General features: G+C 42.4%; 1 protein-coding gene, 1 long non-coding RNA gene and 1 pseudogene across 2 annotated transcripts; 1 reads left to right on the forward strand and 2 right to left on the reverse strand.

The window, feature by feature from the left end:
* Positions 1-558: 558 nt before the first annotated feature.
* LOC147958078 (uncharacterized) lies at positions 559-3,913 on the reverse strand (annotated as a pseudogene).
* Positions 3,914-4,228: 315 nt separating this feature from the next.
* On the forward strand, positions 4,229-8,228 carry LOC147958079 (auxin response factor 10-like). Its single transcript, XM_087531944.1, has 3 exons — positions 4,229-4,351; positions 5,167-7,608; positions 7,840-8,228. The coding sequence occupies exons 1-2, from the start codon at positions 4,229-4,231 to the stop codon at positions 5,716-5,718; spliced, it is 675 nt and encodes a 224-aa protein (XP_087388070.1). The 3' UTR covers positions 5,719-7,608; positions 7,840-8,228.
* Positions 8,229-12,333: 4,105 nt separating this feature from the next.
* LOC147958080 (uncharacterized) lies at positions 12,334-15,635 on the reverse strand. Its single transcript, XR_015612376.1, has 3 exons — positions 15,304-15,635; positions 13,119-14,524; positions 12,334-12,712 (listed from the first exon to the last, which is right to left on the reverse strand). It is a non-coding gene; the product is annotated as an uncharacterized LOC147958080 (long non-coding RNA).
* Positions 15,636-27,986: the final 12,351 nt, after the last annotated feature.

The following is a 27,986-nucleotide window of genomic DNA, read 5'->3' on the forward strand; positions in this document are numbered from 1 at the left end:
GGCTCAGCGCGCAGGCCACGTGGAGGCCCATCTGTCCCGGTTTTGGTTAGAACCGGGACTAAAGGGTCAGGGCATTAGTAACGACCCTTTAGTCCCGGTTCGGGAACCGGGACAAAAAGCCCTTATGAACCGGGACAATAGGCCCGTTTTCTACTAGTGATTGACCCTATATAGGTATAATATAAGCTAAGAAAATCTTTTTTGGGTGATTTTGAGAAGGTCGAAAAAAAACTTGCTTAGAAATGGGGCCGTTTTCCTTTACTTTGGAGCCTGTTTGGATAACATTTTCAGTGACTATGAGTTGGACTTCACAAAAAGGGTTGGATTTATGAACTAAAGTGCATAGTAGTACATAAAACGATGCAACATCACAGAACAAACAAATGAACTCAAAAAATATTGGAGATAGGTTCAAATTTGAATGTCGGTTCAAATTTGAATTTTATTTCAAGTCAAATCAACATCATAGCACATAAGTTTTCACATGAAAGAACATAAGTTTTCACATCAAATGGCAACAAACTTAAGTTTTCACATCAAATTTGAATGATTACGACTCTATTTCTTTTGCTTCTTTCTACCACTCGATTTCTTCTGCTTTTTTCCACCGTTTGGTTCCACGGCGCATAGTTTGTTGATGCTGATGCTCTTGCTTTTTGGCCCCTTGCAAACTCCACTAGGCCCCCTCAACTTTTGCACCTGACCATGTCCCACTTCTTCAGTTTGCACTTCTGCAGATTGAGTAGATGGCACACATTGTTCAACTACTTCAGTTTGCAACTCAACACTTGGCAGCACAACCTCCAAACATGGCAACACAGTTGTCAAAGCAGATTCGCATGGCAGCACAATAGTTGCTTCATCTGCAACAGTTTCAGATTGCCCTAGCATCTGCAAAACAGATTCAGTATGCATCACATCGTCCAAAACAGAAACACTTAGCTCATGTTCAGCAGTAACAGTTTCAGTTAGCTCCATATCTTTGTCACCAAACATTATCTGCTTAGTGCTCTTCCTTCTATAGCCATTGAGTCTTGCTTTTTTCACTGGCCAGCATTGTTCAACAACAAGAGGTGGGGCTTTTTCTGCACGCTTCCTCCTAAAAAAATAAAGCATTTGACTTGGTTAGATACTAGAACAAGTAGCAAAATCAAAAACTTACAAAAACAGTAACATAAACATACTTTGGCCTCTGAGGAGTGTAGATGCACTTGGATGAACCAATTCTATGCCCAAGTACCTCACACAACTTGCACCTATTTTTGTTACCTTTTTTAGCCCTTTTGGGCTTATCATTCTTTTCCTTTTCCTTTTCCCCTTCTTACTACAACCACCTTTCTCAAACCAAGCTTTGAATCTGCTCTGTTTAGGCCTCCCAGCCTTTCTTCTAGTGACAGGGGGACACAAGGTAAATTCTATTTCCACCTCAGGCCACTGAGATTGGTCAGTCAGTGCAGGAATTGGACTTGCATATGCAGCTTTGAATTTTTGTACTGAATAATACTCATGCAAATATGGGTGCATATTTAACCTGGGTTTAGATGCCAAAAAAAGTATGGAATGCTCACATGGTTTTCCAGTGTGTTGCCACTCTTGGCAAGTGCACTCATGCAACTCAGTATTTACCACATGCCTCTTGCCACTCTTTGTATCTCTAACTTCAGCACCCCACAAGGAAGATTTCTCAACAGATAGATGTGAAAGATTTCTACTCCTGTTGACCACCTGTTGTACCACTGCTGGAAGCTTGTCCCCTTCCAAAATATTAGCAATTTTTCCTCTCAACTCGCACAAACGCATGATTATGATCCTTATTTGGTCCACCATGTCATGCACAGGCAAGTCTTTCAAATCCTTCACTTTGTTGTTAAAACTTTCTGCCAAGTTGTTATTGATATGATCACATTTTATGGCAGTATTAAAACCTGATCTATACCACAACAGAGAATGGTGGGTGTTCAACCATGAAGCAAATTCATTACCACTACATGATGCCAATATCTTACCAAGGTGATAGGAATGTGTCTGTCTGGTGTAGGATCTTGCTGCTGGCCACATGCGCCCAAATTCATCTCCTCTGAATTTTTTTATCAGATTCATCCACATATGTCCAAAGCACTCCCTCTGCTCAGCATGGGGGAAAACATTTTTTACTGCATTTTCCAACCCTTTACATGCATCTGTGTGGATGGCCAAAGGAGAAACTGGCCCTATGCATCTTTTCAGTTGCATCATGAACCATATCCATGATGCCTCTGTCTCTGATTGAAACATTTCTATTGCAATTGGGAACATCCAGTTGTGTCCATCTAGAGCATTGCATGCAGCCAACTGACCATTCCACTTTCCAGTCAAAAAAGATGAGTCTATGCTCAAATATGGACGACAACCTGCTTTGAATCCATCTATGCAAGGCTTCAAACACATAAAAAAACTTGCTGAATAAAACCTTGCCATCCTCTGTTACCTCTGTATCTATCTCCACCACACTCCCAGGTGACCTCTTCTCCACCTCTGCTTTAAAACTATACAACATCCTAAATGTATTTGCCCAGTCACCATGCAATGATTTCATGGCCCTTTGTTTTGCTTTCCACAATGTGGTATATTGCAGCTGGATGGGGTACAGCTTCTCCAAGTCAACTTTAAGCCTCTTTGCAGTAGTGTTTGGAGTCTTGGCTAAAATAGGAGTAATCTTCTCTGTAACCCAAAGCTGTGATGTCATCTTTGAAACTCTTTGTGAAGTGGTCATACATGTATGCTGGTGTGGTATTTGATTTACCCTTACTGTACTTCCATCAGGTTGTAGTCTGGCAGACAAGTACCATTTGCAAGGATTGCCACCACCATCATAACCTTTGCACCGAGCATAAAATTTCTTTCGATCAGTCCACATAGTCTTGGCATCAAACTCTTTTTTCACTGCATAGGTCCTGAAAGACATCCTAAACTCCTTCATGCTTGGCCATAACTTTCCCACCTCAATAACTGGGTTCTCTTTGTCATACAAACAAACCATCTCATTATCATCTGCATCATCCACATCATCTGCAGCCTCTCTCATCAGTTGTTCTTCATCCTCATTTGCATTTCTAGGGCCTGTGTTACCTTCAGCAGGCAAAGAACTATCATCCTTCTCCTTATCTTTGTCATCAACTTGAATGCCAAACATTTCGGCCATATCAATGTCAGATATTGGTGTAATGACCAAATCTGTTTTTTCATCCAACTCTACTACATTCCAGTCAACAACAATTTTCCTAGCACCATGGGTTCCCTCCTCTCCATCTGCATCAATCCCTGTATCTTCAGCTACTACAGTCGGTTCAGTCAACAATGCCAACATCTTCTTTTGTGAAACCCACTCATCATCTTCCATCTGTGCAGCCATCTTTGATGGCACATAACCAACTCCGGAATGAGTTTGCAGATCAATTAGCTCTACATAAAATGTTACTTGTTTGCTTGCCCACCCTTCTTGCTGATCAATTTCAGCAACCATGGATTCTCCATCTTCAATTCTCACATATTCACCATTATAGTTATCGATTCGTTGCAGAGATACCTCTTGTTCTGGACCCCAAACAATACTCTCCCCAATTCTCTCCACCAAATTGCTCACGCCCTTCTCCTTCATGCTCTCCAATTCCTGGGGATCAACATCTGCAAATTCGACATCCAACCTCACGGTGGTATCTCTATCAATGTCTTGGACACTGCCATCACTGAGCTTGGCTTTACAGGGGAAAAATTCCACTATAATTGCGAATGTGGTGGCAGAACCTGAACCTCCCCTGTTTTGTCAATGGCAGGCAGCGGCGGCAGTCACTACCAAATCGAGTTCGATTCTAAATCACCAAGAAAAGAGGGTGGCATTACCAATTTGAAGCACTGTCTCCTCGCTCCATCTCATCCAGCCCTCGCTCCATCTCCTATGCAATCGAGATTCTAAAACGCCAAGAAACAGGGGTAGCATGAGGCCACAGATTTATCCAAAATTCAGTGGAATGGGAGTAGTGTTTGGAAAATACTCACTCGCAATAGCCGCTGCAGAGATAGGCGCTCCACCACCGGGCCGCGGAGAAGAAACAACCCCCGGGTCCAATGGAGCCTGATTCTAAATCGCCAAGAAACAGAGGGCAGCATGAGGCCACAGATCCCCCAAAATTCTTGGGAGTGGGACTAGGGTTTCGGGCTCACCTCGCAATAGCTCTGCCGCTGCCGAGAAATGCGCTCCACCACCGCGGAGAAGAAACCGCTGCCGGAGAAGATGCTTACGGCGGCGCCGCTCGCCCAGTCCAGCACGGGCGAGTCGAGCACGGTCACACAGTCACCGATCAAGTCGTGGACGGTTGACTCTTGACTACGTGGCCATAGGTGGACCCCACCAGTCAGAGCACATAACCCCCAGTGTCCTAACCAAACCTCAGCCTAACTAACAGCCAACTAGCCGCGTAAATGGTGTGTCACATGGGAGCTATTTTTTCCAACGCAGATGTCGCATGAGAGCTATTACAGCCAACGACGTCGCATGAGAGACAATTCACACCAACGACGTCGCATAGGAACTATTTGCCCATAAAATTCAGTTTAGTGACAATCAATTCTAAGGGCATGTACAATTGTTTAGACAAGATCTGTCTGTAATACCATGCCACATCATATATAGGTTGTACTATCGACGCAGGTTACAACGCACAGTTTGTCTAGTTGTCTGTAACAAACCGATATAGGTGGTGGCTGACCCGTGCCGGCCGGCCGAAGCGAGCGAATAAAAAAACAGAAAAAAGATTCTCCAGAGAGAAAGAAACGGTTTGTTACAGACTCCCCTTGTACAACGGGAAAATGCACGACGTTAAGCGGCGATTTTTATGGGAATAGACGATCGTTAATTCAACAGACGGGCTGTCTCCTTTAGGTTAATCTCTTTCCTCCACGCAGGCAAAAATCTTACGTGTCCTGAGTTGCAGACGGCTGAGTAGATACTATTGTACATGCCCTAAATCCTAATTTTCCTAATGCATGCATTCTTACCCCTCGTTGATGCCCCATCGATGCCCCCTCCCACCAAACGTACCTTGTTTCATCCTCTCGCACGATCCCCTCGAGCCGCCGTCAAAGTAAGGAAAAACCCAGCGCGGCTCGTTCCAAATCATGCCATTTTAGTCAACGCCAAGCTGCTCGTCACCAGGGACGCCGTCTTCTTCATGGGCCGCACCGACGGGGAGCTGCTCACCGGGATCCGCCGTGCGCCCAGGTACCCCGCCGTCTCCCAGCAGGTGTCCGAGGGCGCCGTGCGCCGGCCACGCAACGCGCGGGCGGGTCCCGCCCGAGGAGGTGGACGAGGCCGTGCGGCTCGTGGCAGAGGGCGCGCCCTTCACCGTCACCTACTACCCGCGCCAGGGCGCCGGGGAGTTCGTCGTGCCCAAGCAGAAGGTGGAGGACGCGCTGGTCGGCGCCTGGGCGCCCGGCGTGCAAGTGCGCGTGAAGTTCCTCGACGTCAAGGAGCGCCGCTCCGAGTGGATCAACGGTGTCGTCAAGGCCGTCGATCCCTCCATCTGGCGCATGCTCGAGGTGCATTTTGCGTCCATCCATCCATCTCTGCAGTCAATCCATCCGACCATTGCGATAATTGTCTGGTCGATTGATGGAGTCCACCTCTATTTGGTTCAGGCATGCTTGCTTAAATTTGTTTGCTCTACCATTCAGTACAAGTAGAGCTCTCAGGGCAATGGCCTGTACTGCTTTAGGGTGATGTACGAGGTGCGGCATGCCAGATTTGGGATTATCCGCCGCCCTTGACGCTTGCTTCCTCAAACAGGCGTTGATGCAAGGGTATTGGCTAGAGCAAGACGTCATGGTTTACACCTCTCTTCTTGGCATGTACTGCAAGTGTGGTCCCATTACTTCTAACGAAGGCGACGGCGATGGTTGAGGAGGTGGAGGGGACGTTCGGCATGCCATCAGAACATCTCCGGAGCGCTCCTTGAGCTGGATTGCAGCCTGCGCAGAGACATCCACACAAAAGCACAAGATGCTCATCAGCTACATCGATAACCTCTCACCAGGGTAAAGGATCCTACTCTCAATTTTATCGGATCCGATCTTTATGGTAGTTTCAACTTTCGTCTTCTAGGATTTTTTTTATGAAACAACATAGTACGGGAAGTGATGTGGGATTTTGACGAGTTGGTGGGGATTCTCGGCTGTCAAACTTTAGGTGACAAGGGTATATAGTGTGGTGTACTAAACAATTTATAGCAGGGATAGTCACTCTAGATTACTCTGACTTGCCCATCCTCAAACTCATCCTCTCAAACTACATTAGTAGAAGTTTATCTCTGTTTTCCTTATGATGCATTCAAAGAGAGTCCGTCAGTGAGATACTATTTAGGCACAAAACAGCTTCCTCCTGCATGGAGTTAGAAGCCAGGAAACTAAGGGTTCAGAAGCGAAATTCTGTGCAGACATATATTTTTCTGTGGCAAATTGAAATATATTTTTCCTTGGGTGAAGTCTGTATAGTATTTTTGCTTACTGAACTATAGATGTTCTGTTTGTTGTGAAAATATTTAACCAATTGACATTTTGTGAGTAACCGGAGTCTCAAGAAATCTAAATTTGTAATCTTTAAATGAACTGGTTTGACTGTTATGGCACGTCACCAAGAGTGTGGCTATATATGATGTTGTGCCTTTCAGATGATGTGGTTGACAGTAACTACCTCTCTTCTACGGCCGCAATGTAGAAAGAGGGAACACAGCAAAATACCTATACAGCCTCAGCTTGTCAAGCATGCATGTTCACGTACTGTTTTCATTTCCCCACGCCGACAGGAGGTACGTGTCTTCCCCACATCAAAATCCCACTGGTTACTGTTGGTTGCGCGAGAAGTGTTTCATGCCTTGTCAAGTAGTTCAAGCAGCATGATTCTTTCTGACTCATGGTCTGTAAATTGTGGGACTATTTTTTGTGACGTAGTAGTATGCAATTGGAATGTGAGTCTAGACCAGGGAGTTACTGCCTTCAGACTACCTTTTTTTTCTTATCTACAGGTGAAGAAGTTGGGAAAGAACAAGAAGGCAGACATTTCAGAGTTTACGACGCAGTTGTACTCCATTGGGTTTAAGATAATCGAGGTTACTGTGTGTCTGTGACTAGCTAAATTCAGTTCTGTCTTTTCATCAACATACTTATATTTCCTGTGTGTCTGCGATCATAGCTGCCATCATCATTACCTTGCCCGTATACAGACAGTGCATTACCTGAGTCGGGTTTCGGCTCAAATTGTGGTTCTATGTAAAGCACCAAAACAGAGTTATCTATGGGTTCCCTCAGGTGAGCTTCCCTCTCCATTTGATGCCATATGTGTTCCCAACTTCCCATTCATTCCCTGGTTTGGACAGTGTACAGTTTGATGTTCGCCCCTACGATTTTTTGTATGAACTCCAGACTGGGGAATTAATCTTGGGGGATGGATTTACTTTCATGGGACATGATTCGAGGATGCAATTTTCTGATCCACTCTTTTCTTTAACGACAAGGACAGTTGAGCTTAGGCTCTTTATTGTGGGTAGCTTGACGTTGTTGAGGTACCTAACTCTGGAAGTGAGTACTATTTTCCTTGTGCGCTTGCTTGATGAATTGAATAGATAATTTTTTTCTGGCCGCTGTTCCAAATGATGGTACTTGATATTTATGCAGCTTCAAGCTTTGTTTTCTTGTGCTTGTTGATAGTAGGTTTTTGTGCAATTTCGAGGTTTATTTTCTTGTGCTTGATGATAGCAGGGCTGAATAGATTATTGTCAAACCCTGATGTGGCTATCCTTGTTGTTTCAGGTGCCCCTGGTTGCTAACACCTAAATTTCCATATCATATATATCACTGGGTGCCCGGTCCATCAACTTCGCCAGCCCAGTGAACATTTATCCCCAAGAGGTGGAAGTAGCGCAATGATGATTGTAAGATAATGTTGATGATCGAGTTGATAGGTGTTTCATGGTTGCTCCAATAGTGAGGATCGGATAGTTCTCTTCAACGATGATATCACCGACCTAGCAGCTGCAGCTTGCAGATCCCATGGCACACCCCAGATGCTGACGACAAACCGGGCTACTTATTGCAAGTTGAACACCTAAAGAAGGTCCTTGTCATCCTCTGTATTAGTTAACAATTGCTTCTATTTACTATAGTTGAGTTGTTTGTGTTATTTCCAAGCAGAGATTATTACAAAGTTATGCCACATGTGTGCTCCTAATTTCGTCTTCACTAACTAGGATGATGCATCAGATAAAATTTTCATTGTTAGGATGCTGCCACTAGTAGAAAAAGGGCCATTTGTCCCGGTTCATAAGGCCCATCTGTCCCGGTTGTGGAACCGGGACTAAAGGGTCGTTACTAATGCCCTAGGCCTTTAGTCTCAGTTCTTATACCAACCGGGACAGATGAGTCTCCACGTGGCCGCTCCGACGAGCCCAGACAGGAGGGTCTTTGGTCCCGGTTGGTAGCACCAACCGGGACCAATAAGCTTCCACGCGTCAGCATTTCAGGGGCTGGTTTTTTTTTGAAAGGAGATGGTTTAGGGGTTTTGGGGGTTAATTTAGGTTGTTATAGGTAGCTAATAGAGATATGTGTCCTCTCTTATCTCCGTGCTACTGCTATACTGCTATTTCTAAACATGACTTAGATTGAAGTGAGGCAACATGTGGTGCATGTCGAAAGTAATACTAATCCTAACTTGATCAAGTTTGGATTGTACTACTTTCGACATGCACCACATGCATGTTGGCTTCGCTTCAATCCAATCCATGTTCATTTCACCCACAGATATATAATAATTATTCATGCTCGCATCATGCATCATCATAATAACAAGTCCTACTAATCATCATCATACAACTTCTACTCGTTATTAATAACAAGTCATACGATCATCATCCTGATAGTCATCGAACCAACCCTACTAAATTGTTCTTAGCACATGATCATCAGTATTATGCAGGACCTAAATACCCTATTTAAGGTAAAATAGCATAAAACAATATAGACCCTGACTCTCCATTATGGAGAATGGAGATCGTCCTGTCTCCAATTCTTGCGCGGTGCTTCCTTTTGCTTCCAAGAACCTCCTTACGACTGTCCATACATTTTTTCCATTCTCTGATTAGCATGTCTCCACTTCTTTTAGAAATCCGGTATGGACAGTTGAGATTCGTAGGATGACCTGGATATATGTTCAAAACAGAAAGGCTGCCATTCTGATACATCAAATGAGGCACACAATCCTCTGGGATTCTTTGTTGAAAAACATAGTAATAACTTCATAGTTAGTAATGATGTACTAGTTTTAGAAGTATGCAAAAGATGCACGGATGTCGTAATAGTAAAAAATGTTACCAGGGTATCTCCATGGTAGTTACCGTAGTTCAACACGTGCACTAGTGGCACGTATTGACCATAATGTTGAGGAGTTTGATTGTAGATATTGTAATTCTCAAGATCAATACAAAATCCGACCAGATGATTTTTCTCCTGATAAGTTAACTCGGAGCCATCGGTGTAGTGGGTTTTGTCTACCATGTTCCGCACATTGTTTGAACAATCAAAATAAGCTGTCAATGGAAATAAGCTGTCAACTATTTTGAAATAAACAATATAAATTAGTTAATAATTAACTATATTTGAGAAACTCACATAGCGGTAGAACTGGAGGTGTATCAACAAGGACCAAAATGTCCATATTGTCTTGGTCGATGTCAGGATCACCAAGATCCATGGTGACAAGCATACCCTCATCAAAACCATACAACTTGCAAAATGCTTCCCAATTTTTGCAACCAAAATGGGTTACGCTCTTCAGCATTATACAGATTTACTTCAAGATCCACATCATGATGGGTCCTTAGGTGAATTTTCTTCATTTCAAAATTTTCATGGTCTTCAAAATCCATCCTCTCCAAGACATAGCGTCTTGCATGGCATGGGATAAGCTATACTCGAATTGTAAAAGATGAAAATTACACGTTGAAATAGTTGAAGTCATTCTTAATTACGAAAAAAACACTTGTCACCGTTGCGTATCGTTTTAACATCGAAGGTTTCCTCGAGCTTAATGCTAAAGCACCGATCATCGTCCAGGTGAGGCCTGTCGCACAAACCTCGATCGTCGTGGCACCAGCCGCACTCCCCCGGGAGACTTTCATTGTCCGATGACGACATTTCATACGTTTATAATTCAAAGATTAAACTTGTGCAATTAAATATGTGTACTACAAAAACTAAATTAGATCATTATTATTCATCACGGGTTAACTATCGGTTTGTCGAGTCTTTTCTTAAAAACTCTCAGCTCACGCGGTGTATACATTCGACCGTTGATGATGGTCGCTCCTCCATTTGTCCCCGAGTGCATTACACCAAAATGTCTAGCACACGGGAACGAAGGAGAAGCGACCCCCACGACAACAGTCGGGATTCTTCGTCCTCTCATATATATATGGTGGAACTCTCCCTCACTGATTCCTCTCTGACATTTGCGACTGTCGGTGATGGTAGCTCTTCCTTTCGTTCCTGGGTGCATTACACCAAATTGTCTAGCACACGGGAACGAAGGAGAAGCTACCCCCACGACAACAGTCGGGATTCTTCGTCCTCTCATATATGGTGGAGACTCGACAGACTTAAAGTCGACCCGAAATATCATTTAATTATCTTTCTAAAAGAGGATTTGGCTGGTCTCACCTTGAGGTCGGAGGGGGTCGGTGACGGGGACGACGGCGGGGATGATGGAGGGGCCGGGGGCTCCTAGATTTCTGCGAAAACAAAAACCCTATAAGCTATCAACTAATCATATGCACACGCCTTGCATAGTGCTCTCCAATTTTAGCATTCAAAGTAGGAGTAGTTTTCCAATTTGAGCATTCAATAAGCAAAATCAAATCACAAAATAAAGTAGTATTGAAATAAGGATGCATTCAATTATAAGCAAAACTACATCATCTCCATACGTCCGTACATCGTCGAATATTATCACTAATACACCTCGAATACTATCATACATATAGCATCGCCAGTACAGCTAGAACCGTAGCGCCCGACGGGTATCGGCGCGGGCGGTGGACACCCAAAGAGAAGGAACCATCACAGGATCGCTCCAGTGAGATCCCTGAAGAACCTGTCAGGTATTGTCGAACCTGCCCTCCAACGTAACCATGTAGCGACGGACGTGCTCGTCCTCCTCGCTGACACGGTGACGTACCACCTCCGCGGTGTCCGGAAGCCTCGGCACCGTCACTGGCCCACGCGACCGCCACCAAACAAGGATCGGGTCAACGACGGGCTGGCTCCTCACCAACCTACGCCCCCGGAAGGTAGCACCTCCCAAAACCAGCCCGGCAGAGCCCAGTCCCGAACATGGCCCCTCTGATCAAGCCGGCCTCCTCCGCCAAGTCGATGACGAGGATGCGGGATAGGCATCGTCGACGTTGATGCGGGAATAATTGCTTTAACTAAAAAAATAAACTAGTTCTATTAATTTCCTTGATAAAAATAAACTACTTCTATAGTAAAATAAAGTAGTTTTATTAAATCAACTACTTCAACTACTAATTAAGCACTTACTATAAATAAACTACTACTATATATAGTAAAATAAAGTAGTTTTATTAATTAATCAACTAGTTCAACTAAAAATAAACTAACTTTAAATGCACTAACAGTAGAACTAATAACCTAAAATAAAACTATACAGCCTAAAAATGCTATGAACCAAAAACTATGAACAAATAAAAACTATACAGCCTAAAAATGCTATGAACAAAAAACTATGAAAAAAATGCTAAAAATGCACTAACGGATCGTGATGGGAAGGGGCTCACTGGGGGCTCGAGGCAAGACGGCGCACTACAAGGATCCGGGTCTATTGCAACAAAATTGGTCGTCACAATACATGTCGATTTGTGGCGACAAGTACCTATTGCCACGAAACAACATTCGTTGGCAGCCGTTGCGACTGGACACATGGTAATAGGTTATTGCCACAAAAAAACAATCATGCCAATAAAGTCTGCTATTGCAACAACCATGTGAGAAGTTGCCGCATATTTTCCCGTGGCAACACTCACCAAATGCCACAATTTGCTTTGTGGAGATAGCTTTAATGCAACATGTAACAAATCATGGCAACTGATAGCTCGTGGCGATAGACATTTGTGGCAACAACCTATGCCAACGACGCTCGTTTTGTGGCGCATGCTCTTCCATGGCAATAGTCCATTGTGGCAATAAACTATGGCAACAATCCTTGATTTCGTGGTATTAGGCATTTTGCCACGAACCACTACACTTATGGCATTAACTTATGGCAACAAATATTCCAATCGTAGTAACAGGAAATTGCAACATACTAGTTTTGGTGGTGATAAATAGGTAACACAACAGGTGAAATGTTTGTTGCGAGAAACTATTGCGACAATTTAAACTTTTCGTGGTGCTAACATGTGGCAACCGAAAGTGGGTTGTGGTAATAGCCTATTGCAACCATAAAAAAAACAGGCATTCAATTACAATATTCAAAACCATAAGTATAATATATAGATTCATAAAATTCATAATTATCATAGCAAATATCCATCAAATGTAATTTAGCCATCCTAATTAAGGCCAAGACTAACTGTCCGTGATCTGGAGTCCAGTCGAGCTAGATCTTTGGATCCTGCAATCAAGAAATCAAAAAAAATAGTTCTAGTTAATGAGTCCAACATAAGATACACCATACAATTATTCCAGCCCTTGTTAAAAATAACCATCACGAGACTATTTGGAGTAATATTGTGTCAACAAGCATGTAACTGAGGGATCAGAACAGTTTTACAAGTGTAAATGTCTAAAGCATAAGCACAAGTACATGTACTAAAAGCATCCATTGTTGATTTAAGTTGTGACTCAATCTGTAGTTTCAGTGAAGTTCATGTCCCTAGCTAGCACATATTCGTTTTTTCAAAGTTGTGACTCGATGCAGCAACAACACATGGTGAAAGAGAAGAAGCAGCTAGCTAATTATGAAGGCCATACATATAAAATGCAGGTGAACATTAAGAGAAAGCAAGGTCGTGACCTACCATTGCTTTAAACATTTGAGAATTCCTTGTTCACCTTGTATGAGCGCACTTGAAGAAATAACAGTTAGAGCGCACTTGAAGAAATAACAGTTAGCCTTGCACCTGGAGTCTTATTAGGACTAGATCTCTGAAAAAAGTATTTTGCAAGTTTGGACTACTATCTTATTTGTCAATCCTCTTTGTTGGCACCTGCAAATAGAGTTTGCTCTTCAATCTGGATTCAATACCTTTCAGAATCAGTTGGACAGTGGCAGAAATACTAATCAAGTTAATCATAAGGCATGTAAGCAGGATCTGATGAATATGGCATGAAACACCAGCAATGTGAAGCTGGAACTAGGAAGAACAAAAAATAGAGTAAAAATGTTTAAGACTTGAATTAAGGTAACTGGACGCTATTTATCTATGGACTGTGGCTAACAACAAATGAACTACATGCCACATAATCAAATTAAACCAAGATCTAAGTAGCCAAAATGACTGAAATTATAAGGGGAAGCAAGCATATTAGGAATAACATATATACCCAAAACTTAAAGTTCTGACATTGACAGAAGTAGCCAGTTTCATTCAAATCTAACTCTGCATATATACTCCAAATCTAACTAGGAGTAGCTGTTAGGGGCAAGTTGCGTTGGAAATTAAACTAAAATAATGCATCTATTCTATTGTAGTGGTCTAGTACAGCATTGACTGTACAAGTTATTTTCCATGCTTGTCTCAATTGGCATGTTAGTGCCTCCTAGTACTGACCAATTCAAGAAAAGTGCCTCTAATTAGGAACGATTCCAGCCATGAGATGGGCAACAAATAAACATGACAGAAGGAATTCCCAATCATACAAAAGAGGAACATGGAAAATAGAAATAGCCATGTGGTGATGTCAATATGAACAAAATACTCACATTGACTATGGGAATGCGCCAGGCAAGGGAAACATACATGACTGCTTGTTCTGGCGACGGATGATAGCAGAGGCACAACAATGATTCTACAGTGCTCCATGGACGCGATCATGGGCCTCGCCGCCCTAGGACACACAAAGGAACCAAGGATGGCGCTCGTATCGGTGCGGCCGTCAGTCATGACCACGTCATCCATCTAGGGGTTTCCCCTCTCGTATTTCGATCAGGTGTACTGACTGGATTTTTGTGGCTCCCTGAAGAAGTGGCTGAGTCGCACAAGTCCAGCTGGTTGAACCAGACCTGCAGTAGGCACTTACCCCTTCGCCAAAGGGGCCCACAACCCAGGTCCCTCTTCTTCATGTCCTCTCTTCTCCAACAAAAACGAGCAGTTCGGGCATTCTCAGATCCATGGCGATGAAGAACACATATACAGGATTTGAAGCCCCCTAATTTTGGGGGGCCCTGTGTAGTCGCCCACCTCGCACATCCTCGTCAACGGCCCTGCAAAAAACAGTGTGCATCAGACAAGAACCACCAGAGATAAAACATCAAGACAAACCGAATATGAGATAAAGCATCAGACAAGAACCCTAATTTTGGGGGGCCCTGTGCAGTCGCCCTGGAATTAAATGTGGAACCTATTTTGCGCATAATGTAACCAGGATGGATACTTGGTAAAAGGTGATGAAGTCTTACATTTACCTAAATAAAAAGGTAACCCTGATGGGTAGTTGTAAAAAGTGATGCTATCACCCATTGGATTATATCAAACAAGCATATGAGATTGAGATACGAGAAATATAATAACTGAAGTGAAATAAACAGACAAGTTTCTGCTGTATTTTCATAGTGAAGTTGGGATATACTACACTAAAATGATCATACATGTACTAGAACCCTTACCATGAAAAGCACTATGTATTACACCTACATTCCCTATCAGTAAAGTACATGTCCGTGTTGCTCTTCACAATTTCTACTACCCAATTTGACAATCAGTAGACCTATTCAGCTGAATTAAAAAATCGCACAGGTATTCGGGTATGTATGTATACGTGCCAGTTTGAGAGTATTCGAGTATGTATGGATATGTTACGGGTATTCGGGTATATGCATCTCCACCATGGGCAGGAACACGTACGTATTACTATTATTACCAGGAGAATCAATTAGCAGTGGGCATGTACCCTCGATGTCGTCCTTGCATCTTGCTCCCCTTGGCACTAGTACACAAACAAGCAAGCAGCCTGTTGGATGGATTATTGTGGAAGATAGCTTACATATGGATCGATTCCTCGTGGATGTTAGCAGATGACGAGGACCGGTGGCTCCTAGCGCGGGAGGCGCGCATGGTCCATGCGCTAGTTCTGCGCAAGCCGCTTCAATTCTTCATGGCCGCCCGGAGGGAGGGATGGCTGCCGACGGCCCCGGCTAGATCTGCCCAGGATTGCGGCGGCTGCGCGCTCCTCATGGCCGCCTCCTCGAGCCTGGTGGGGAGGAGGGAACGATCCTGGGGCCCAGGGTTGCGTTGGCGACCTACAGAGAAAGGGGCGAGCGGCGGCGACATGAGGTGACTTGCGGTGGCGACCTGCGGCGTGGTATGCGGTGGCTTCGATGGGTAGGCGTGCGTATGAAGGATCAGGAGAGAGAGGAGATAATAGGATAGGGCACCCGCAGGGCCGCAGCCGTTCGATCTAAGCAAATCCAACAGTTCCGATGGGTGATCCATGAGAGGGCCATCTTGACTAATCAAAACACGGTGTATGTATTTTTTAGTGGGATATTTTTGCACTCGGTAAAATTTTAATATTTTTCTTTTTTCTTCCCTTCTCTTTTTCTTACTTTTTTTATATAAGGCATATTAAAGGATATAAATAGGATTTTCTTTAACACCAACATTTTTATGCACTTGTGATTTAAATTTGAATTCTGTGCAATAAATGACTATAAATGCATTAAATGTACGAAAGAACCCATGAAACTTGGGAATTGTCACTCAAATATGGTCTACTTTCTGTGTAAATTTAAGTGGTGCCATTTCAAACCTATTTCCGTACTTGCTTCACAAAAAATACCCATTTTTACACTATAAAACTAGAAAAAAAATAAAAAAGTTTAGAAACTCTATTTGTCAACATTGTTTTTTGTTTTGATGTTTGTCAATATTTTTTGTAATGGCAAGATGCACCTATGTGCTCAATTTGGGCACATTATCATAAACTATGCAATGAATATGGCCATCACCTTGGAAAGTCATGAATGTTCATACATGATAGCTTGCTTTGTGAAGATTCTTTTCTTCAAAATGATCATATTGCAAGTTTAGTATATTTTTCTCGCAACTAGTACACACAAGAGGACTCGATGCAAAAGGATTGCATTTACTGAATTTGTATTGTTTTTTTTAATTTTTTCCATAATGGGGTCATCAAAGCGGGGAGCTGGGGGGGGGGGGGGGGGGGGTAAATCTGATCGTATTGTATCCCCTAGAAATAGGAAACTACCAAGTCATGCCTACCTATACAAGAGATCGTGTCGAGGCTTCATCAAAGCGGGGTCATTCTAGAGGATCTTGGCATGTACTCTAGCTCAAAGTAGATTGATGGAACAGTATTTATAACCCACGTCAAACGATAAGGACAGGGGCTACTGGCTACTATCTGTGACATGGGAAATGGGGTGTCCCAAGCACACTATAATTGAGTACACTAGCAAGCAAGGGATTACTATACATTGAGATTACGATCTACTAGTTAATATTAAAAAAGCATTAAGGTTGCAGACGAGTCGCTGGAACCATTTGCGTCCTTGATCTGCTATCCCGACAGCCAAATGCAGTATGCTTCTCTACCTTGCGAGATCTAGCATCTTTGGTATGCTATCTGGCCTGGTTCAACTCCGACTTTCCTTCACTCTAGTACAACGCCGACCATAACTCCCTTCGGCTGACCAGTCCAGGGGCAGCGAAGAAGGACGACTCGGACGCCTGATAGTCACCTTCAGACCTCCCTTTTCTTTGGACCAGGATGCTTGGTCGATGCTGGTAAGATCTCTCTCTCTCGCTCTTCAGTGCCTCCCCATTCTTCTACCAAAATGGATTTTTTAGGGTCCTAGAAATGTGCCCCCAAATCCCGTACAAATACCGCTCCAAGGGGGACGACTTTAGGTTTCCACTAAAAAAATATGCTGGCTGGGCCAAGATACGGGATCTACTAGTCATTTTTTGGCCCATAAATCGCATATCGGTCCGATTTTTGTGGATCAGACCAATATGTGGGATCTGTTAGAGTTGCTCTTAGTCGGATATACAAGGGATAACCTATGGGTTGCCCTCATAGCCGTTACTTTCATGGTTACCTATTTAAAGGCTCCTTCTTCTCAGTAAGCTACCTACTCTCACATCTCATATCTAACGAAACATCACATACAAGAAATATTTATATCTCGTCGTGAGAAAAAACATATATTTTTAGACAATTTGAATTTGCATGCAAAACTAATAGCGAAATTATTGTTTGAGAGTATTCGAGTATGTATGAATTTGAATTTGTGCATTGTTTGATTTGGATGTGTTTAATTTTTCGTGTTATTGCATATTAAAATATAAAGAGCACCTATACATCGCTAGTGCCGCAAGCAACGCTAATTGACAATCACCCGCCGCGTGCCCTGGGCTGACCCAGCTAAGCGAGGTCGCTTTGCCCAGCTCGCTCGCTCGGCTGTTTCCACCGGTTCACCATGTTGACAGGTCGACTGTTGACCCATGGCATAGTTGACCGTACACATCTATATAAAGTTTAGAATTTGAAAAGTTTTTCAAGTTTGAAAAAAGTTTGTGGCTTCAAAAAATGTTAATGAATTTCGAAATGTTCAAAGAATTCGAAAGAAATATTTCTCAATTCTAAAAAAGATCACTAATTTAAAAAAAAATCACGGACTCAAAAAAGAATCACGAATTTGAATTTTTAATGTATTTCAGAAAAAGGTTGTCCATTCTAAAAAAATTGCGATCTCGAAAGAAGTTACCAAAGTCAAAATAAGTTTACGTATTTGAAAAAGCAACACGAATTTGAAAAAATCGTGGCATGAAAAAATATTGGCGAAAATGAAAATGTTCAGCCACTCAAAAAAAGTTTGTAAATTTGGAAAAAAATCACGTTTCCAAAAAAGTCACAAATTTTAAATAGTTCCCCAATTTATCAAAAAACATCCATGAATTTGAATAAGTTGGTCAATTTTAAAATTGTTGCTAATTTTTTAAAAAATACACAAATTTCAAGGAAAAAGTTACTGAAATTTAAAAATAAAAATGGAAAAATGGAAACTAAAAAGTAAAAGGAAATAGGAAAAGGAGAATAAAAACCAAATAGTAAACTGGAAGAAAAACAAACAAAAAGCTGCTGAGGATAAACCTAGCTGAAAAAGAAGAAAAACTGGCTTTTTTTAGACAAAAGAAAAACTATGCGGAAGTTTCCAGAAGCAAAACCAGGCCTAAGTCACGGAATGGCAGCCCAATTTAACTCCTCGCCGGCCAGCTGAACACCTTTCTTTTTAATGGGCCTTATCCCAGCCGTTTATTATGTTTGAGAATAAGTTTATTTATTAACAATAAGCGTACAAATGGTGTTAGTCCGTTGGTAATCACTTCTTTCCCTAGGTACGAGGTAGTATGTTCCATTCTTTATATGGATCATTTTTTCCTTCATGCATGCCCCAATTGTTGGTCACTTTATTTTGTTCACGGGCCTGCATGTTCTATTTTTTAGGAAGAATATGTATATATAATATGCTCTCATGCTAATATCTACTCCGTTTGTACCACAATACTTGTTCCCCGTATAATTTTGAGAACAATGTTTTAAATTTATTCTCTATTTTCAATAGGTTAAGTGAATGAATTTATGCGTAACATATCGGAAGTAATTCCAGTTTGAGTAATATATGTATCTCAATTAAGGTTCAAGTAATACAGAAAAAAGTTCAAGACCTATGTACAAGCTTATGTCAAAGACAATGATTGTTGATAAAATCAATTGAGTGAAAATTTGAACTTATGTTTGTAAGCATTGTGGCACCATTCCTTTTTATAGTTTACGCTATTCCTTTTTCTTTCTAAAGTTATATAGCTTGTAATAGTATGCATCAACACATGATATTAGTTACAGTATCAATACGTGTAACACACCAGGAGCAGCACAAAAGTTATATGTTAATGTGGTAATGTGCCGTTGACACATTTTCAAATCTTATCAACCATGTGTTACTCTCCGTGCATGTGTTACAGATATTTTTTCTCCGTGACACATTTTTCCATATGCTACATCAATGTGTTAGTTAATCTATGTTTTGTTGTAGTGTTTGGTTAATTGAAATTGGTGCAATTAAAAATATTTAATTACTTATTAAAGCTTGCAAAAATCACAACTTAATATCTATAAGTTCAAATAATATATCATCCCACTGTTTTACTTGTAACTAAATATTACCACAAAGTTATTCTGTTGAAATACCTAGTCTCAATTACAAGAAAATGACTGCCTCACGCAACGGAATCTGTTTGTTGCAATATCGCTACTATATTGCAACGCCGATGCAGTTTGTTGCAATAGGTAGCCACTTTTTTTGCAACAATATGTGTAACTAATGCAACAAATAGTTATTCTGTTGAAATACCTAGTCTCTATTACAACAAAATGGCTGCCCTCGTGCAACGGATTTTTTTTGTCGCAATACCGTTACCATATCGCAACGCCGACACAATTCGTTGCAATATGAGCACTCTATTGCAACAAATCTAGTATTTATCGTGACAAAACTAAGTTATGGCAATAAGTGCGGCCTATTACCACAACCGGAGAATTTGTGGTAATATTGCGTTTTATTGTAACAAAACGTAGTTGTAGCAATAAATTTTGTTGCAATAGACCGGAATCCTTGTAGTGGCGACGAGGCCGGTGATGAGGACGACGACGAGGCCGGCGACAATGACGGCGACAAGGACGGGGGGCTCGTGGGGGGAAGGGTTACGCGCGCGTGCGGCGATGCCTCGGGGAGGAGCGGCTCGGGGGCGGCGACGGCGACGGCGACGGCGAGGACGACGTCGATGGCTGGTCAGGGGCGCGGCGACGGCGTCGGGGCCGGGGCTCGGGGCGACGACGACGAGGAACGGCCTGGCGGCGTCGGGGGGAATGGGAGCAGTTGGCGAAATTTTCACAAGTGCTACCCTATATAGCAAAACCAATGATACCGGTTCGTGGCACCAACCGGTACCAATGCCCACCTATGGTCCCGGTTGGTGCCACCAACCGGGACCAAAGGTCTCTTTTCGGCAGCCCAAAGGGCGGGAAACTGAGGCCTATGGTCCCGGTTGGTGCCACCAACCGGGACCAAAGGTCTCTTTACATATTTACAACAACAAGAGCAAACAGAGTTTGTAAAAGTTTTTCTTTATCACTTTCAGTTTATCAACTGAATTGCTTGATGGCAAGCAAAGGTTTAAGCTTGGGGGAGTTGATACGTCTCCATCGTATCTACTTTTCCAAACACTTTTGCCCTTGTTTTGGACTCTAACTTGCATGATTTGAATGGAACTAACCCGGACTGACGCTGTTTTCAGCAGACTTTCCATGGTGTTATTTATGTACAGAAACAAAAGTTCTCGGAATGACCTGAAACTCCACGAAATGTCTATTTGGAAATAATAAAAAATCCTTGCAAAAGATGAAGACCAGGGGGCCCACACCCTAGGCAAGAGGGTGGGGGCGCGCCTGCCCCCCTAGGGCGCGCCCCCTACCTCGTGGGCCCCCTGGAGCTCCTCCGACCTCAACTCCAACTCTATATATTTGCTTTCGGGGAGAAAAAATCAGAGAGAAGGATTCATCGCGTTTTACGATACGGAGCCGCCGCCAAGCCCTAAAACCTCTCGGGAGGGCTGATCTGGAGTCCGTTCGGGGCTCCGGAGAGGGGGATTCATCGCCGTCGTCATCATCAACCATCCTCCATCACCAATTTCATGATGCTCACCGCCGTGCATCAGTAATTCCATCATAGGCTTGCTGGATGGTGATGGGTTGGATGAGATCTATCATGTAATCGAGTTAGTTTTGTTAGGGTTTGATCCCTAGTATCCACTATGTTCTGAGATTGATGTTGCTATGACCTTGCTATGCTTAATGCTTGTCACTAGGGCCCGAGTGCCATGATTTCAGATCTGAACCTATTATGTTTTCATGAATATATGTGAGTTTTTGATCCTATCTTGCAAGTCTATAGTCACCTACTATGTGTTATGATCCGGCAACCCCGAAGTGACAATAATCGGGACCACTCCCAGTGATGACCATAGTTTAAGGAGTTCATGTATTCACTATGTGCTAATGCTTTGTTCTGGTACTCTATTAAAAGGAGGCCTTAATATCCCTTAGTTTCCATTAGGACCCCGCTGCCACGGGAGGGTAGGACAAAAGATGTCATGCAAGTTCTTTTCCATAAGCACGTATGACTATATTCGGAATGCATGCCTACATTACATTGATGAATTGGAGCTAGTTCTGTGTCACCCTATGTTATGATTGTTACATGATGAACCGCATCCGGCATAATTCTCCATCATCGATCCAATGCCTACGAGCTTTCCATATATTGTTCTTCGCTTATTTACTTTATCGTTGCTACTGTTACAATCACTACAAAACACCAAAAATATTACTTTTGCCACCGTTACTTTTGTTACCGTTACCACTACTATCATATTACTTTGCTACTAAATACTTTGCTGCAGATATTAAGTTATCCAGGTGTGGTTGAATTGACAACTCAACTGCTAATACTTGAGAATATTCTTTGGCTCCCCTTGTGTCGAATCAATAAATTTGGGTTGAATACTCTATCCTCGAAAACTGTTGCGATCCCCTATACTTGTGGGTTATCACATACGACCTTCTTTGTTGCGTACGTACTGTCGGGCAATTCGTTATCCTTTGGAAGCTTCTTCTTCAATATTTTCAGTAGCTTCTTAAATCCTTTGTCAGGCACAGCATTCTCTGCCTTTCACTGCAGCAATTCCAGTACGGTACAGAGCTTTGTGTTGCCATCTTCGCAATTGGGGTACAACCCTTTTTTGTGAGCATCTAACATGCGATCGAACTTCAGCTTCTCCTTTTCACTTTCGCACTTTTCCCTTGCATCAACAATGACCCGGCGGAGATCATCATCGGGCACATCGTCTGGTTCCTCTGGATCTTCAGCTTCCTCTTGATCTTCAGCTTCCCCCGTTGCAGCATCACCGTATTCAAGGGGCACATTGTTGTCATCGTCCTCTTCTTCTTCGCTGTCTTCCATCATAACCCATATTTCTTCGTGCTTCGTCCAAACATTATAGTCTGGCATGAAACCCTTATAAGCAGGTGGGTGTGAAGGATTTTCTTGTCAGAGTAAGACCTCGTATTCCCACAATTAGGGCATGGACAACACATAAAACCATTCTGCTTGTTTGCCTCAGCCACTTCGAGAAAATTATGCACGCCCTTAATGTACTCAGAGGTGTGTCTGTCACCGTACATCCATTGCCAGTTCATCTGCGTGCATTATATATAATTATGTGTGTCAAAAGTAAGAAAATTAGACAAGTATCTATCTAAAGTAAGATTTTGTTTCTTTCAGAAAGAAGATAAGAACAAGAGGCTCACCACGGTGGTGCCGGCGACGAGATCGGCGCGGGCGATCGACGGTGTGAAGACGAGGACGGGGCATGACGGACCACTAAACCTAGACAAATCTCGGAAAAAATGAAGCTCGGAGGTCGAGCTTCGAGAGGAGAAAGCTTAACTAGTGTGGCCCGGGCATTTCATCAAACACCTCACATGCATAAGAGGTGAGCTAGAGCACCCAAATGCCCTTCCTCGCCGGCCAGCAAAAAACAGAGCACTGTGGAGTGCTCTGCTCGTCGGCGATGGGGTATATATAGGCAACTCATTTGTTCCGGTTCGTGGCTGGAACCGGGACTAAAGGTCATCCTTCTGTCCCGGTTCCTGCCACGAATCGGAACCAATGATTGTGGGTCAGGAGCGAGGCCCATTGATCCCGGTTCGTGCCAAGAGCCGAGCCAAATGGGCCCAGACAAATCGGGACCAATGCCTGCGAGGCCCCGGCCGACCCCTGGGCTCACGAACCGGGACAAATGCCTTCATTGGTCCCGGTTCGTGGCAGAACCGAAACTAATGGGCTGGCCAGGCCCGAACGAAAGCCCCTTTTTCTACTAGTGTGCAGCTGAAGTCCTGGCTGTCATTTTTTTTTATTTGCATGAAAATCACGGACCATGCAAGATGTCACACCTTGGCTAGGGTCCATGCATCCTCGAATGATTCAGGTGTACCTCATCTTCTAGCAATGGTTACTTTATTAAGATCTATATATCCGGATATGCGAGTGGAGGCCTTGATAGTGACAGTCGGGGAGGCCTTGATAGTGTCATGCCTGCATTTGTGAGTAATTACATGTCACTGAAATAGAAAGTTGGCATATATACTTTGATTATCCAGATGTAATCGAAGTTGAATGTTTTCTACAGGTTTGTGCATCAGCTGTCCTTACTAATGGGTAGTACTTGTTGAAGCTTGATTGTGATCACTACATCATCAATAACAATTCTCTAAGTGAGGCTAGATGCTTACTAATTGACCGTCTAGGAAAAAAATCCATTACGTCCAACTCCCTCATAGGTTCGATTGTATTGCATGAATGGTAGACATGCAACAGTAAGTCAGTATCTTGATTGCAAAATCTGCAACACATCATATTAATTATTAATTATTAGTACGCTACAAAATTTGCAACACATCATATTAATTAGGAAATAAAATCTTGATTGAAAAAGCTTACAGACAGTATGCATCAGCGCAGACACAGCAATAAGTCAACTTTAATTAGGGGAAGTATAATCCATTTTATGAAAGTTGTTCATGCTACAAAAATCGCTGTATAAACTGAAAAATGATAGCAGCTACCTGTCCAGACCTTCTTTCTGTAGTGAAATCAATACTACCTCTCTCTTAGTTTACAGGGCGTGCGCGTACCCCTAGGTCGTCAATTTGACCAACCTAATACAAGTCATATATTACAAAAATATATCAACATAAACTTCGGAGTTTCTACTTCCAGAAGGTATAATTTTTGTGTTATATAGTTTATATTAAGATGATAAAATTGGCAATCTAGGTATACGCGTAGGACTTGTAAACTGAAACGGAGGTAGTACCTTTCCAGACCTTTTTTTAGTTATATCCAATTTGGCAACAAAAATGTAGCCTTACCAATCATGCGGTGCGGATGCTCACTAGCGCCGTCGAAAGGTGCGTGATGGGAACGGAAGGAGGAAGAAGTCGACAACGAGCATGGAATTTTAGAAGAAGGGGTGGGGTGGGTAGAGGAATGGTCGAGGGCAACGGTGGACCTACGAAGAAGGTGGCCCGGGCAGGACAACACGCGGGATCGGCACAGGTCGCGCCCATTGTCGAAGGATGGCTCGGGGGCAATGGTGGACCGACAGAGAAGGTGGCTCGGGCAGGGCGACATCGAATCGTCCGCGACCAGTGTCAGAGCGTCTTATTGGAGGGTGGGTTGGGGGAAACGGTGAACCAATGGAGAAGGCAGCTTGTGTAGGGAGGTGCACGACATTGGCACTAGCCGTGACCAGTGTCCGTGGGTACGGGAAGAGGAAGAAGAGGTGGGGACAGAAAGAGGAAGAAGACGACGATGAGCACATAATTTTACCATCGAAAAAAACAGGCGACTGGTGCATATTTGCTCTCATGGTATGTACTAAAGAATTTGATAAAAGGTGATATATATTCAAATGACTTCACTCATGTCACTTAAATCATTAGTTTGATTCATTTTCGTGTACTTCACCAGTAGCAACACACGCGCAGTTAACTAGCAGCAATGTCCTAAATAGCTAGAGTATGTTGTGGCTCGACCTCCTCCGAGCAGGTAGGATGAATCCCTTACAGTCTTGCTTCTCTGTTATGTAAGTACTATGTAAAAAACAATTCAGGACTCTGCAAAATCTGCATTTAGACAACCTTTAATTTGTGTCACAGACAAATGTGCGTATGGTGCCTTATTAATTGTCGTGAAACCTGTATTTAACATCTACAGAAAAATCCTTCATGTGCTGAGTAGAAGAAAGCAAAGCCAACAATGGTCGCTATAAAATTAGTACGCTGCAAAATCTGCGACACACCATATTACTTAGGAACTCAAATCTTAATTAAGAAAAATCCATCATGCCATGAAAATCTATTTGACAATGATCAGTTGCTTATCTGTATGTGTTTACTGCAGATTGAGTTAAGAGTTCTGAATGGCATTCAAGGACCAGATTATGTATGAATTGGTTGCGTGATCCTCGGAACATCTTTATATGGTTATGAACTCCCAATTAAAAACATGAAACCAAGTTATTCTCTTCACTTTGTGGATGTAGAACCTCAAAATCGAAGATCACAGAAAGTAAGAAGTCACACAAGCATATATATGTTTCCGTGCAAGTGGCAAGGCAAGGCAGGGAACATTTGTTTCTGACCTGAATGCTATTTGTAGGATATGCCCTGGATTTGATGCTGAGAAATGGATTTGATGCTGACAAATTACCTCTTACGTCTCAAATGAGCCTGGAGATGAGATCTGGCCGTTCCATTGATTTTGTAGCATCCACTGATCGAATGTACCCGTTCACTGCTAGAAATGAGCATTCCTTTTCATCATATAAGTTCATTTTTTTAACCCTACCTTTTGTAGGGACTAACTTCTCATGGTAATCATCGCATCTTCCTTTTAGGGACCACTTTCTCATGGTAAGGAGACTTCATGAAAAGTATGCCAATAACTATGGTTTGAAACTTAGATAACTAATTTCTTCTGCTCAACCCCAAAACAAGATGGATCGACTATTTATAAAATGGATTCATTTAAGATAGGAAAAATTAGGATAGCAAATTTCTGAGACGTATGAGGTAGAAAACTCTCGAGGGTGGTTTTGAGGGAAGGAGCTGCCTATTCCTGCTGAGGAGAACATGCCATTCGACAGGGCGATTAAAAAATTGTGAAAGCATGATTCGATCAAGTTGCTGAATATTGGAAAAACTAAAACTCTTACTTCGGAAATTGTATTAAAGCACATAATTGGTTCAAGATGATTTGATCAAGTTTCTGAGTATTGGAGACAAACTATAGCGCTTACTCTGGAAGCACATAGCTGGTTAAAGAATGCGAAGCACTTTCAATTTGAATAAGACCATGCTCCTTTTTCATTAAATGGGTGGTTTGTCCATTAATTAAATAAATTAGGTCATAAGATCGAGTACTTCATTTGGTACCATTGTTTCCATTTCTTCTACAATAAAATCTTGCTTTGCTGGATATAAATATTGCCTGAAAGAGTTGGAACTTCTTTTTCCCAAGTTGTAATTATATAACTAAAATTTCAAATTAATTTGTTATTTAAATTTTGTATGATCAACTTGAGGCAAGTGACCAATTTTGCCATGGCCGAGCAAGAATTTATCATGACATGCATGCATGCTAGCGTCAGGTTAGCCTTTTTCATATTCAATCATGATGATAAATATGTTCACTTAGAGTTTGATCGTGGGTCACCTCGATTGTCTTTATTGTAAAAATATTTTTTTTACTTCAACACACACTTAAGTTGTGCAATGTACAAGTTGTAAATTTCAATGATGTTTTGAGCAATGTCTCTTTCGATTTTTGTTGTTCTGTAAATCATTTTTATTGAGTGCATGTTGAGGTAGCCACATCTTTCTATCTAGAAATATTTGTTATAGGCCTAACATCTGAAGGTGGTTGTCGCCCTTTTCCCTTGCTACTGGTCTGCCATGGTGGCATCGATCACTGGCTCACTTAACACGAGTTAGTGGTTTTTGTGATAAGATTGATGGTTGAGAGTGAGCGGGGTGGGGGATGGCCTGTTCAGTTACAACTGTCTGAGCGAAATAATTTCCCTACTTTAGAAAATATGGCAAATTGCATTTCATTAGAGATGGTTTTGCAGCAAATTGCATAAGCGAGCGGTTCAAATATGTCTTCATTAAGTCGTATAATTTTTTGGGTTTAGAATAGAAGGATAGCAGAACGTATCAGTTGTATGGAAAACAACGGCCAACAACGAACATCACATTTATGTTTTGTGGTAATGCATGACATTCAACAAATGAGCTTCGATCTTAAATACGATCTTACTTATTTGTTTGATTTATTTATATGCACTGTTAGAAGTAGGGAATGGGAATTTAAGGGGTATATGACCTATATAATCCATTGTTTGGTTGTAGGGTAAGAGAATTGAGGTGGGACGGGAAAGGAAATTAAGGAGGTCAATTCCCACATATCTCTTCCCGGCATCCCCTGTTAATTCGCGTGAAAAGTTATTTTCTCTCTAATTTCCTTTACTAATTCCCACCACACATCAAACATGGCATTGAGACTAAAATTCAACTTCTCGTGCCTAATCCCCTATTAGACTCCAACGTGTAAACTCCCATTCCCTTTCCTCATTCTGGCCAAACAAACACTTGGTACTGGAATTGATATAGTGTAAATTAAACTAGTTTTCAGATATCAAACTACCAATCACATTTTACCTATCATGCGGTTGTGAGCAACACACCATAATATAGTGTAAATTCCTCTAGTTATACATATCAATATAAGGGTTGCAATCTAACTACAGATCTACCGCCTTCCAATTATCAACGTGCCTAACACAAGGCCTCAAAGTATCCGTCTGGGGTTCCCAACCTAGCTGCTGCCACCAAAGCTTTTCTACATGCCACTGCCTCGGTATCCCTCCTCTTCCTCGATCGGCGGCCTTGTCAATGGTGAGAGGAGTGGGGACACACACATCTCGTTTTCTTTTCCTTAGATTTTTGTTTCTGTGGCAACA

Source organism: Triticum urartu, chromosome 7A (genome assembly GCF_056163025.1).
Source record: "Triticum urartu cultivar PI428250 chromosome 7A, HENAU_Tu73, whole genome shotgun sequence".
NCBI classification, from domain to species: domain Eukaryota; kingdom Viridiplantae; phylum Streptophyta; class Magnoliopsida; order Poales; family Poaceae; genus Triticum; species Triticum urartu.

Coding starts and splice junctions, on each gene's coding strand:
- LOC147958079 (XM_087531944.1), top strand. CDS start 4,229: ATGCGCTCCACCACCGCGGAGAAGAAACCGCTGCCGGAGAAGATGCTT. Junction 4,352..5,166: donor CACCGATCAAGTCGTGGACG/GTTGACTCTTGA, acceptor ATGCCATTTTAG/TCAACGCCAAGCTGCTCGTC.